We start from the raw sequence: 14,522 nt of genomic DNA, 5'->3' as shown, positions 1-14,522 counted from the left end.
AATATCAAGAAGGTGGCAAAATATTCTGGAGGTTGTTGAAGAAGCTTAGGAATGGAGGAAAGAGTGCTGTAAAAGGAATTAGAGATGATAAAGGTGAAATGAAAACAGGAGAAAAAGATATCCTTGAAGTATGGAGTAATTACTTTGAAAAACTGCTAAATGAAACAAGCAGTGATGACAGCACAGTGATAAAAAACACTGACCAGGCATGCAGTCAGGAATACATATCCATACTTGAAGTAGAAAAAGCCATCAAAGGCTTGAAATGTGGAAAGGCTGCAGGAGTAGATGATATTCGACCAGAAATGCTGAAGTATGGTGGTATAAGAGTCTTACAGTGGCTGCACTGCATAGTTCAGAAAGCCTGGACAGAGGGACGAATTCCCGATGATTGGAGTAGAGCTCTCATAGTACCCATATATAAAAAGGGAAATAAAACTGAATGTGAGAATTACAGAGGTATTTCCCTACTGAGTGTTCACGGCAAGATCTATGCAAGTATACTTGAGAAACGGTTGAGAAGAATTGTGGAAGAAAAGCTTGGTGAAAAACAAGCTGGATTCAGGCCAAATAGAGGCTGTCAGGATCAGATCTTCACTTTACGACAAATAGTCGAGAAAGCATGGGAATATAACAAAGATCTGTATTTAAGTTTTGTCGATTTGGAAAAGGCATATGACAAGGTGCCAAGAGAGAAGCTATTCAATACGCTGCAGTTATATGGTGTCAATGGGCATTATATCAAGCAATACTTAGTCTTTATTTGAGTTGTGAGTCAGCAGTTAGAATTGAAGGAAGTACAGGAAGATGGTTTAATGTTAAATCTGGTGTGAGACAAGGATGTACATTATCCCCTCTGTTATTCATTATCTATATGGATCACATTATGAAGGAATGTGGTATTAAACCTGATATCAAAATTGGAGATGTTAATGTCAGCTCTTTGCTTTATGCGGATGATGTTATACTTCTAAATAAATCCGCTACAAGTCTGCAAGATTCTCTGACTAAATTGAATAGCTGTTGTAATAGATAAGGTATGAAGGTCAGCAATAAAAAGACAAAGACAATGAAAATAGGCAGAATCATTGAAAATGTCAACTGTGTTGTGAATGGAGAACCTGTGGAACAAGTAAAACATTTCAGCTACTTAGGCACAATTTTTACTGAAGATGGTAAACTAAATATAGAAATAGACAACAGAATCAGCAAAGCTGGTATCGTGGGAAGTCAATTGAATAAATTCATATGGAATAAGAAAGAAATTAGTCGTAACACTAAATTAGCTGTATACAAGACTGTGTTCAAACCAATTTTAACTTATGGATCTGAAAGCTGGGTCAGAAGTAAAACACTTGACCAAAGACTAGAGACCGCAGATATGAGAGTCCTGAGAAAGATTAGAGGCGTGAACAGATGGCATCAATGGCAATATCATATTAAAAATGAGGATATTAGGAAAGAACTTGACATTGTCAGCATCCAGGAATGCGTTAGCAGAGCTAATCTCAGATGGTATGGTCACTTAAATAGAATGGGAGAGGAAAGATTAGCAAAACAAGTGTTCTCTGCCAGGTTGGCAGGAAAACGACCCAGAGGAAGACCAAGATATAGGTGGATTGATACGGTACAAAGTGCCTTAGACGATAGAAATATAAGATCTGATAATGTTGGAGTCTTGACAAGTAACAGACTGATTTGGAGGAAAATTGTAGATAGGAAGTTAGTAATGATGTAATTTTTTCATGTAGTACTGTCATATCCTGTACACCCCTTGAGGGTACATGGCAGGAATTTGATGATGATGATGTTGATGAATGTGTTGTTCTTATAATTCTCATGTGAACTAAATTTTAGATCCTTTTTTATCACTGCCTATAGGATTTTTTAATTCTTCCATCTCCTTCAATAAATCCTGCAAACTGTATATAGTATTCCATCCTTACTTTCCCAAATATCAAAACATTACATTTCATAACAATAACCTGGCAATTCTCCCACCTCCAAACTAACACACGCACGCACGCACGCACATGGAATAAGAAAGAAATTAGTCGTAACACTAAATTAGCTGTATACAAGACTGTGTTCAAACCAATTTTAACTTATGGATCTGAAAGCTGGGTCAGAAGTAAAACACTTGACCAAAGACTAGAGACCGCAGATATGAGAGTCCTGAGAAAGATTAGAGGCGTGAACAGATGGCATCAATGGCAATATCATATTAAAAATGAGGATATTAGGAAAGAACTTGACATTGTCAGCATCCAGGAATGCGTTAGCAGAGCTAATCTCAGATGGTATGGTCACTTAAATAGAATGGGAGAGGAAAGATTAGCAAAACAAGTGTTCTCTGCCAGGTTGGCAGGAAAACGACCCAGAGGAAGACCAAGATATAGGTGGATTGATACGGTACAAAGTGCCTTAGACGATAGAAATATAAGATCTGATAATGTTGGAGTCTTGACAAGTAACAGACTGATTTGGAGGAAAATTGTAGATAGGAAGTTAGTAATGATGTAATTTTTTCATGTAGTACTGTCATATCCTGTACACCCCTTGAGGGTACATGGCAGGAATTTGATGATGATGATGTTGATGAATGTGTTGTTCTTATAATTCTCATGTGAACTAAATTTTAGATCCTTTTTTATCACTGCCTATAGGATTTTTTAATTCTTCCATCTCCTTCAATAAATCCTGCAAACTGTATATAGTATTCCATCCTTACTTTCCCAAATATCAAAACATTACATTTCATAACAATAACCTGGCAATTCTCCCACCTCCAAACTAACACACGCACGCACGCACGCACATGGAATAAGAAAGAAATTAGTCGTAACACTAAATTAGCTGTATACAAGACTGTGTTCAAACCAATTTTAACTTATGGATCTGAAAGCTGGGTCAGAAGTAAAACACTTGACCAAAGACTAGAGACCGCAGATATGAGAGTCCTGAGAAAGATTAGAGGCGTGAACAGATGGCATCAATGGCAATATCATATTAAAAATGAGGATATTAGGAAAGAACTTGACATTGTCAGCATCCAGGAATGCGTTAGCAGAGCTAATCTCAGATGGTATGGTCACTTAAATAGAATGGGAGAGGAAAGATTAGCAAAACAAGTGTTCTCTGCCAGGTTGGCAGGAAAACGACCCAGAGGAAGACCAAGATATAGGTGGATTGATACGGTACAAAGTGCCTTAGACGATAGAAATATAAGATCTGATAATGTTGGAGTCTTGACAAGTAACAGACTGATTTGGAGGAAAATTGTAGATAGGAAGTTAGTAATGATGTAATTTTTTCATGTAGTACTGTCATATCCTGTACACCCCTTGAGGGTACATGGCAGGAATTTGATGATGATGATGTTGATGAATGTGTTGTTCTTATAATTCTCATGTGAACTAAATTTTAGATCCTTTTTTATCACTGCCTATAGGATTTTTTAATTCTTCCATCTCCTTCAATAAATCCTGCAAACTGTATATAGTATTCCATCCTTACTTTCCCAAATATCAAAACATTTCATAACAATAACCTGGCAATTCTCCCACCTCCAAACTAACACACGCACGCACGCACACACACTTGACATATGCAAATCCTCCTGACCCTAACATCCATTTTGCTCCTCTTCTCTCTCTCTCTCTCTCTCTGCCAACTGTGTATCATCTGCAGCCAATCATATGTTGCAATTAAAACTTTCAAATATTATTAGCATATAAAAACTATTAACAATAATGAAATAGGTAGTGATCACCAGGTGTGAGACAAGGATGTACATTATCCTCTGTTATTCATTATCTATATGGATCACATTAGGAAGGAGAGTGGTATTAAACATGATATCAAAACTGGAGATGTTGATGTCAGCTCTTTGCTTTATGCAGATGATGTTATACTTCTAAATAAATCCGCTACAAGTCTGCAAGATTCTCTGACTAAATTGAATAGCTGTTGTAATAGATATGGTATGAAGGTCAGCAATAAAAAGACAAAGACAATGAAAATAAGCAGAATCATTGAAAATGTCAACTGTGTTGTGAATGGAGAACCTGTGGAACAAGTAAAACATTTCAGCTACTTAGTCACGATTTTTACTGAAGATGGTAAATTAAATATAGAAATAGACAACAGAATCAGTAAAGCTGGTATGGTGGAAAGTCAATTGAATAAATTCATATGGAATAAGAGAGAAATTAGTCGGAACACTAAATTAGCTGTATACAAGACAGTGTTCAAAACCAGTTTTAACTTATGGATCTGAGAGCTGGGTCAGAAGTAAAACACTTGACCAAAGACTAGAGACCACAGATATGAGAGTCCTGAGAAAGATTATAGGCATGAACAGATGGCATCAATGGCAATATCATATTAAAAACGAGGATATTAGGAAAGAACTTGACATTGTCAGCATCCAGGAATGTGTTAGCAGAGCTAATCTCAGGTGGTATGGTCACTTAAACAGAATGGGTGAAGAATGATTAGCAAAACAAGTGTTCTCTGCCAGGTTGGCAGCAAAACGACCCAGAGGAAGACCAAGATATAGGTGGATTGATACGGTACAAAGTGCCTTAGACGATAGAAATATAAGATCTGATAATGTTGGAGTCTTGACAAGTAACAGACTGATTTGGAGGAAAATTGTAGATAGGAAGTTAGTAATGATGTAAATTTTTTCATGTAGTACTATCATATCCTGTACACCCCTTGAGGGTATATGGCAGGAATTCGATGATGATGATGAGAATTGAATATCATGCTGAAAAGTAAAAGTTGTGTAAGAAAGCGTTAAAAAGAATCAAAGTCAAGCTGCTCTCAGAGGTGAGCTATAGATTCAAATATACAAATAAAATTCAAGAAAAAAATGAAACAGTGAAAGCAATAATCAAATGTTGGAGACTCATTGTCAAACTCTGAAGAAAACATTGAGAGATTCAGCTGAAGTTATCTGCAAGAACAGAAATATCAGAACTCCAAAGTGTACTCAGGAAGCTACAGAGGCAGTCAGGGAAAAAAGATCAAAAATTCCTCTCAAGTAAATCAGCATGTGCTTTGAGAAAATACAGAAAAAAAAATGCAAGAAAGCAAAACAATGCATAAAACAGCTTAACTCACAGGAAACCTCTGATGATAATTACATTTAAAGATTACTAAATGAAACAAGAAGTGACAAAACCATGATATAAAATAGTTAAGATGAATACAATCAGGAACAGATGATATTTGTTCATTTGTTTGACCAGAAATGCTCAAATATGGAGATATAAAAGCTTACAATGATACAGTTCAGAATTCAGATACCCTGGTCATAGGGCAGAATTCCAGATAAATAAAGTTGAGCTTTTATAGCCCATCTATAAAAAGGGAAATAAAACTGTATAAGAGAATTACAGAGGAATTTCCTCTGTAATTCTCATTCCAAGTAAGATTTATGCAAAGATACTTGAAAAGAGGCTAAGAAAAATTCTGGAAGGGAAACATAAAGAAGAATAAGCTAGAGGTTGCCAGGATCAGATTTTCACTTCATGATGAATAGTTGCGTAATCATAAGAATATAACAAGGATCTGTATTTGAGTTTTGTAGACCTGGAAAAGCATATGATAAGGTACAAGAGAAAAGTTGTTCTAAGTGCTACAATTATACAGTGTAAATGGTACATTATATTAAAATACACAATCTCTACTTGAGTTACAAGATAGCAATTACAATTGAAGGAGGTATAGGAAGATGGTTCGATGTTAAATCAGGATGAGACTAGGGTGCACATCATCTTCACTATTATTCATCATTTATATGGATCATATTATGAAAGTGATGTTAAACCTGATATCAAAATTGGAGCTGTTAATGTCAGCTCTTTACTTGATACACATGATGTTATACTCCTAAATCAATACAGTACAAGTTTGCAAGATTCCAACTAAACTGAATAACTGTTTTAATAAATTTGGTATGATAATCAGCAATAAAAAGACAAAAACTATGAAAATAGATAGGAATAGGAACACTGAAAACAAAGGTATCTTGAATGGAGAAATATTGAGCAAGTAAAATATTTCAGCTATTTAGGCTAAATGTTTAGTGAGGTTGGCAAATTAAATATTGAAACATAACAGAATAAGCAAAGCTTTTATGGTAGGAAGTCTACTAAATAAATTTATATATAATAAGGGAGAAATCAGCCAAACATTAAGCTAGCTGTATACACGACAGCATTCAAACCAATTTTAACTTATGATCTGGGAGCATAGTAGAAATAAAAACATTTAATCAAAGACTGAAGACCACAGATATGAGAAAAATTAGGGGAGTGAACAGATGGAATCAGTGGTAGAACCATATTAAAAATTATTATATTAGGAAGGAACTTGACATTGTTAGCATTACGGAAAGTGTGAGCAGAGCACAGCTAATCTCAGGTCGTATGGTCACACTTAAACAGAATAGATAAGGTTGGTAAAAGAAGCACTTTTTTTTTTTTTTTCAGGATGGTAGGAAAAAGACTCCGAGAAGGACCAAGATCTAGGTAGACTGATATAGTGAGAAGTACTTTCATGCACTGGGTTTTTACATTGCATGAAACACATTTCATACAACAATTTAAAGATTATCCACATATTTTCCCAATACAGGTTATAAGAATGTGGTTTCCAACCTGTTGTATGTGTGTAAGTGAAAAATATATAAGAATATTCAGTAATGATCAGTGATACATTTTTACAACTTTTGCTATGAGAATATTGAATGTAATAATTTATGGTGGATGTACTGGAATGACAGTGTGAGCTCACAGGTAAGTAATTAAATATATAATTCACAGTATCATTAATATTACTGATTGTAGTATTCTTGTATATGATTGTGTGATTGAGTTTTTTTTTTTTATATATATATACAATATATTTATACAGTGTACAACATATAAACAGTGTTATTCAGGGAGCCGATGAGAACGAGAACAATGGCAGCTATATATATATATATTGATATACATTGTTGCTCAAGGGATTCGACATTGGATATTTTGCAAGATGAAATATGTGTACCATGTATTCATTCATCACCGAGAGAAAATGGATTGTGGTATGAGATAGAGAGAACGTTGTATGTGTTTCATGAGTCGGAAATGCAAGACTTGTCAAAAAAGGGAAAATGAGGTAACTGAAATTAATGTTGAAAGTCATGAAATTGACTTCAAGACTTTCTTTTTTTCATGCTTAACTTTTATATATGGTGCCTTAACACTACTTTCTACCATCACATTTATATTCTCATTCACATTTCTTTCACTATCATTATCCCTGTAACTCAATTCTCTTCAATTTTATGACTTTCAATATTAATTTCAGTTACTTCATTTTCCCATTTTTGACAAGTCTTGCATTTCATACCACAATCCATTTCCTCTCAGTAATGAATGAATATATGGTACACATATTTCATCTTACAAAATCTCCCATGTCAAAACCTTTGAGCAACAATATATATATATATATCTAGCTGAAATTGTTCTTGTTCTCCACAGCTACCTGAATAACACTATTTATTATACATGATGTATATATATATATATATATAAACAGTAACTTTTAATGATACTGTGAATTATATATTTAATTACTTACCTGTAAGTTCACATTCATGCTGTCACTCCAGTACATCCATCATAAATCATTACATTCAATATCCTCATAGCAAAAGTTGTAAAAATGTATCATTGGTCACCACTGACTTTTTTACTTTCCTTTCAAAATAAAGGAAATTAAATAGTAGCATTAATAGAGTACATTTGCCCAAAAATTGTTGGAATATGTGAGAGATGAGGATGATATTCTGACAAGAACAGAGATGGATGAATATGTTTTTTCATGAAGACAGACAGGGAGCAAGTGAGGAGGAGGAGGAGTGCTGCTGATGATAACAGAGGAGTTCCCCCATCTAAGGTAGAGATGAAAGGAGTAAAGAGTAGCAGTGGTTTTGATGCCATATGGAGTGAGGTGGAGGTGAACAAAGAAAAATATCTAGGGTGTTGCTATAGACCTGGTAATGTGAAGGGTAGTGAGAAGGAAATCTATAGGTAAATTGGTCAGCTAATAAGAAAAGAGAGTGATGATTATAGGTGATTTTGATTATAATGATATAAATTGGAATAAAGAGACAGCATCTGGGAACAAAGAAAATGTATTTCTTGAGTTTTTGATGGGCAACCACCTTAGGCAGTATGTAACAGAGGATGTTATTGTAAATGAGGTGTCAAATCACCCTCCAGTTGGAGAAAGTGACCATGAAGTGATTTACTTGGGTGGTGGCCAGCCATATTAGGACTTCTGTGAGGAAGGGTTATAAGTGGAAGCTCAGGAGTCAGCTTGCTGCTATATCATGGAATCAGGAATTGAATGGAAAGGAAATCAATGATGCTTGAGACCTGTTCAGAAACTGTCTTGCAGAGGAAATGTCTGAATGCATTCTCAAGGTCAGGAGGTGAAATGAGGTAGATGTGACATAAATGAATGAAGAGATGAAGTATGCAATTTGGAAGAAGAGCAAGGCATTATGGAAGCAGCACAACATGAGTGATAACAGTCGGTTGCATGAGATGTGAAGAGCAAGAAAAAAAGGTGATTTGAGTGGCAAGGGTAGCTGAAGTGCAGTAAATCAAAGTAAAAAAAAAGTGCAGTAAATGATTATGAGCAGAAGTTAGCTAATGAGACCAAAAGAAAGAATAGGAATTTTTTTTTGATAGTGGCTAGTAGTAGAAAAAATGATTATGGAAGGATGACACTGGTTGGAGGAAAAGGTAGAATGATAACCAGTGAGGAGAATATATTAGAGATGTTAAATGAGCAACTCATAGCAGTCTTTCATCTTCATGAAAGTAGCATCATGCAGAACTTGAGAGTAATGGGGAGGGAAGGGGAAAAGGAAAAGTCACTGATCGTGAGTGAATGTGCAAGAGGTATATGAGGAATTGAGTAAACCTGATGTCAACAAGACTATAGGATCTGATGGTATATCACCATGTGTGTTGAGGGCATGCATGCTGAAGGTGTTAACAATAGCACTGATGTACTCTTTAACATGAGTCTTAGACTGGCCCAAGTTCCAAAGGAGTGGAAAGAGAACAAAATTATTCTACTTCAGAAAAGGGATGATAAGACTAAAGGCAAATCTGTTCATCTGCAGTTGTGGCCAAGGTGTTAGTGGTTGACAACAGTAAAATTCTTTTTAATAGATGGCATGGGTTTGCAAAAAAAAAAAGTATGTTTTAGCAATCTACTTACTTATTATAACAAGGTGATAGGAAGCCATTTTGTTAAAGCTTTTGGTAGATTGCACATGACAAGCTGTTAATTAAATTGGAACAGATGCAGGATAGTGGATTAGTGCACTGAATTAGAGATAATTATTAGCAAGTTGCATGTGAAAGAGCAATATCCCAGAAGAGGGAAGTTACCAGTTGTGTGACCCAAGGGTGTTTTGGGACCACTGCTGTTTAATTTGTGTGTAAATGATATTGGGAAGGGCTTGAATAGTGGTATACAGTTCTTTAAGATGATGTGAAGTTGGGAAGAAGAATAATGAGGAGCAGAACAGATATCTTACAATTGAACTCAAATAGACTGGGTGAATGAGTGTGGCTAACAGCTTAATGCAGCAAAATATAAGGGTTTAAATTTAGGGAAGCACATATGTGATGCAGAGAGTACATGATTAGTGGAGGATATCTTAGAGGAGGTGCAGAAGATGAAGGAACTGGGGATGTTGGTGGATAAGGACCTGAAATTTTGGGAACATTTTGCTAAAATTGGGAGAATAGCACAGCATATTATGGCAATGATATGGAGAACATTGACTAGGAATAAGGATGTTATGATTTCATTGTATAACCAGATAACATATGAATTGTTGTACAGATCTGTTCACCTGGTTTTCAAAAGGATGGAGAGGATTCAGAGATGATCAACTAAGATGATTTCTGGGCTCTGTAATGTTGAGTATGAAGACAGATTGAGAGAATGCAATTTGCATAGTCCAGCAAACAGATGGAAGCAGGGAGGGAACATAATTGAGGCATAAGTTGGTAAGGAGCTATTATCAGATTAATGTGGATAAAATTTTGCATAGAATGAATGGAGACATTGGGAAGAACAAGAGGGCATTGCTGGAAGTTGAGGGAGGTGTGAGCAAGGGCATAAGGAGTAAGCTTTTTGGTGACGAGGTGGGCAGTTAGAAATCTACTTTCTGAAAGAGTGTGGAGAGTGAATGCATTTAAATCATAGTATGATAAGCTGCTTGTGTATGGTAGTGGACCTCCTATGATGAGTTGTTTAACTTCATGCAGGTCTGATGATAATAATAATAATATAAAAACAATGTAATCTACAGAATACTTAAATGTGAAGGTTAGAATCACTAGTTTATATGTACTACTCTTGAAATTCAAAAACAAAAGGTACATTGATATACAAATTAAGTTATCAATTAATATATATAATTATGATAAATACTATTTTAAAACATTATGTTACTTTTGTGTGAACTTTTTATAAAATATATTAAACTTAGATTATATATATTCACCTCTTGATTGGTAAGTCTTTGAGCCAAAGTTTGAGACACTTTGATAAAACAGGATTTCATGGAGATAAATTTAATTACAGCTACTATGGTTGGCATATCTGAGGAGAGAAAAAAAGCAACTGTAAATATACCTCAAAATTATAGCATCAAAGTTGATATGACATTAAAGATCCTTGCAGTGGGTTGGGTCAAAACTCAATTTGGGTAAATCAGTAATTAATAATATCAGATTATAGTCATCAGTAGTTCTAACAGGCACTTAAGTAGCCACAACCTTCCAAGTACCTTAGATTTAGTAACTATAATTGGAGGATCAAGTGGTTAGCTCTATGCCTATAAGTATTATTATTATTTCGTCTATAAATTGCATGTTCTACTGGCCAGTTTGCCTGATAACAGGATGAGAAACCCTGCCACCTCCATATGAGAAGTGTTAACTCACCTCCGGTTGAAAAGCTTTAATAAAGGTTCTTCATATCTTGGATAAGATTTGAACCAAACCAAACAGCTTCTTCTATACAGGGCTTCTTCTTATCAGATCAACTGATAATATTTTAAATTTAGAAGTTGACCATGATCAGGTATGGCTTATTTTTCCTTTGCTGACACAACATTAATGTGATAGTTCTGTAACACTCATGTTGGACTGATTATAAAAAAGATGAGCTTAAAAATTGACTGAAAGGCATTTTGTGAGTAGAAAGTTAAGGTTTTGAGAAAAGGACAGATTTTCATGAACTGACAGATAATGTACATAAAAGTAAAAAAAAAAAAAAAAATATATATATATATATATATATATATATAATATACAGAAAGGATTAGTACGAGAAGTAAGTTTTTCACTAGTTCATTTCTCCACCTTTCCTTCCTCTTTATATTTATTCTTCCAATAAATTTAAACATAGATAAATTACTTTCTTAACTATGCTTACCGTTTAAGTTTAAATTATACCAATAGGCTTGCAACCAAAAATGAAGTTGAGAAATTTAAATGTGGAGATTCACGTATGTAAAACTTTTGCATGCCATGATATATATAAGAAAAAATACTTGTTATAAGAGACCAATCTCAACAATTACTATGCTTATCATAGCACACCTGAAACTGACTGTTTATGTTATAACCATATTCTCTGGCAGTGCATTTAACTCATCCACTACTGATTTTTCATCCCATAAAACAGGTATGGCAGAACACACAATTTACAGATATAATACACTGATCTCATAGCTTTACTTGTTTTAGCCATAATTCCAAACAACTCACTATTTTCCAAGTAAAAATACATGCTTCTCACAACTATTACACACCATCTAGGGATGATCACTTAATTAACTCTCCTTTCATTAATTTCTCTCTTGTGATTAAATTTTTTTAGAGGTGGCCACCTTTCATTATTTCTCTCCTCTATTGTTTCTTTTGAATTACAATATCTTTTCACCTGTATGCTCAGATGTATGAAAGTCCAAACAGCAACAGCCAAGTTGATTGAGCAGTTAGCATACTTGCTCTCCAACTAACATGTTGAAGGTTCCATTCATGTGGAACCTTCAACATGTTAGGTGGGAGATGAATTTCATTGCCCAGTGTAACACCAATGTCTTGCTTACTGCAGACCTGAAGTGGCTTGCAAATGTTCATGTTTGGTGTATAGAGTAAGATTTCCAGATTATGTAAAAAATAAAGATAAATAAAAATATATACAATTAATAAAATAAAATAAAATAAATCTTAATCTACTTATAGTATGAATGAGGTTTACAACTTTTCATGGGTAGGAATTACATAAAAATAAAATAAAATAATACAGAGTGGATTTATGGAAACTGTTGTCGACTTATCTGAATTTAACTCACCTACTGGATACACTACATTCTGTTATACACTGTGAGCAGTAAGAACAGAATCGTATTTTACAATGACTAAATTGTAAATTTAGTCATTGTAAAAGATGATTTTTTACAATAATGAAATTGTATTACATATTGATATTACATAATGAAATTCCTTATTTCATTATGTAATTTATGTGTATTGTTGGTTAACTTGTATATTAATATGCTCAATATACAAGTTAAACATTAGCAGCTTAAGAGAGAGAACCTCAAAGAAAAGAAACTGACTTTCCTCTGCTAGAGCATTCTTCCCTCATTTACTACTTCTTGTCAACCATCACATAGCAAATTTTCTATCCAACTTGCTAATATATTAGCTATGCCTATGACGTATGTCAAATACCTCAGCTAAGAATAAAAATATTACTGTATCCTTGTCTGATACATACAATAGTGTTTACTTGTGCTTTATGAGGGTTAAAACATGAACAATCTATGCTGATCTTCACAACAATCCATGGAAATCATATTCCAGAAATACAAAGCAGTAATTTGAGGTTTCTGTTTCAATATACCCATTCTTGTGCAGTGTCATTATTTTATATGGTTTGCAATCCTTTAGGCAGTGGAAGCTTCTGCATATGTCAATATGGATGATGGCCACTGGTTGGAAATACAAGTTTGAACCCTGTCTAGAACACAAAGAATCTGTAAATAAATCGTTTTTTATTTATTTATTTATTTAATAAAGGTGAATTAGCTAGAATCAGGTAGTGGTGGCAAGAGTTTTCCGTCCTGCAAAACAAGCAGAACAGCCAAAAAACACACACTCAATTTACAGCCTAATGCTTTGGTTGCAATTTCAAAGCAGCCATTACCACAATCTTTAGGCAGTAGCTGTGGTTGAAGGTTCTCATTAAACAAACAATTCCTTAATACTCCTTTAAAACACAAAGCAATACATCATTCAATCTTACTACTTATTGATGTCAAGTTAACTTACTACCTTACACATACACACACTTCTGCGAGTTGTTCAGACAATTTTTATTGAAGATGTCAAATTAAATATTGAAAGGATAATAGAATAAACAATGCTGATGAGCCAATCGAATGCATTTAATCTGAATAAGAAATAAATTAGACAAAATACTAAACCAGCATACAAAACAGGGTTGACACCAAGCAATAGAGTTAATTGGGGGCTACAGACCACAGATTAGTTTTCTGAGGAAAAACCAGGGACAGATATCATCACTAGCAGAATCATTATAAAGCATTATGATTGTATTTCAGTAATGCATGAGATGGGATAATCTAAGATGGCATAGTCACTCTAAACATAGTGGAAGAGGAAAGGTTAGCAAAACAAATATTTAACAGGAAAAAGACTTAGAGGAATACCGATAATAGAGGAGGATCTACTACTGTTATCAATTAATTTTTGCTATTGAAACTATAATCAATCAATGCAAGATTTTGTATTTAAAAGCCAGTGCATGGCAAGCCAGCAATAATACGGAACAGCGACTACTACACTAGAAGAAAACGCATGCTTACTGCTGATTGCAGGCACTATCATGAAGGATATCACAGCCTATTTTCAGAGACAGTAATCGTAATAGAATCCAAGCATTATGAAATATTTATTCTGTATTCCTATGCAAACATTATAGATATATAGCATTTTGATATATTAATATCATCATAAATGCACATATGGCATGAACCATCTTGTACACAGTTGATTGATATCCATCTCGTGGTGAGATGTGAAACCATAAAATATTGAAAATAATTCTGTTTTCATCCACTCTTCACGGTTCTCATAAAAAGGAGTCCTCATACTGAATTAAAAAAAAAAAAAACTGTATAAGAATTATAATTCGCCTAAACATGTTTTTTTTTTTTTGACCAGAGGAAGGAGCGGAGCTCTTTTAGCTCTAACTTTTAAAAATCAGAAGATAGCCATCCCTTCCTTAGCCCTGACCAAGAGCTGAACTCAGGCTGACGATGATTTTAGAGAGATCGGAATTAGAGTATGATGGAAAAGTGCCTTCTTATCGTGATTCCCAAACATGAACAC

At 34.4% G+C, this 14,522-nt stretch overlaps 1 protein-coding gene across 3 annotated transcripts in view; it reads right to left on the bottom strand.

The window, feature by feature from the left end:
* The window catches only part of LOC150099961 (peroxisomal ATPase PEX1-like), a 324,099-nt gene extending 309,939 nt beyond the window's left edge, over window positions 1-14,160 (bottom strand). For all 3 annotated transcript variants that reach the window (XR_016549251.1, XM_090402786.1, XM_090402787.1), the window contains exons 1-2: window positions 13,997-14,160; window positions 10,598-10,695 (exon numbers count right to left, since the gene is read on the bottom strand). Coding sequence is in view for 2 of the 3 variants with exons in the window: in XM_090402786.1 (XP_090258912.1) it covers window positions 10,598-10,695; window positions 13,997-14,018 (120 nt within the window). In the remaining variant the exon portion in view is untranslated. The remainder of the gene's footprint in view (window positions 1-10,597; window positions 10,696-13,996) is intronic.
* Window positions 14,161-14,522: the final 362 nt, after the last annotated feature.

This window comes from Typopeltis vanoorti, chromosome 13 (assembly GCF_054136105.1).
Source record: "Typopeltis vanoorti isolate ZY-2024b chromosome 13, IOZ_Tvanoo_1.0, whole genome shotgun sequence".
NCBI lineage: Eukaryota > Metazoa > Arthropoda > Arachnida > Uropygi > Thelyphonidae > Typopeltis > Typopeltis vanoorti.
This window is presented reverse-complemented; position numbering and strand designations above follow the sequence as displayed.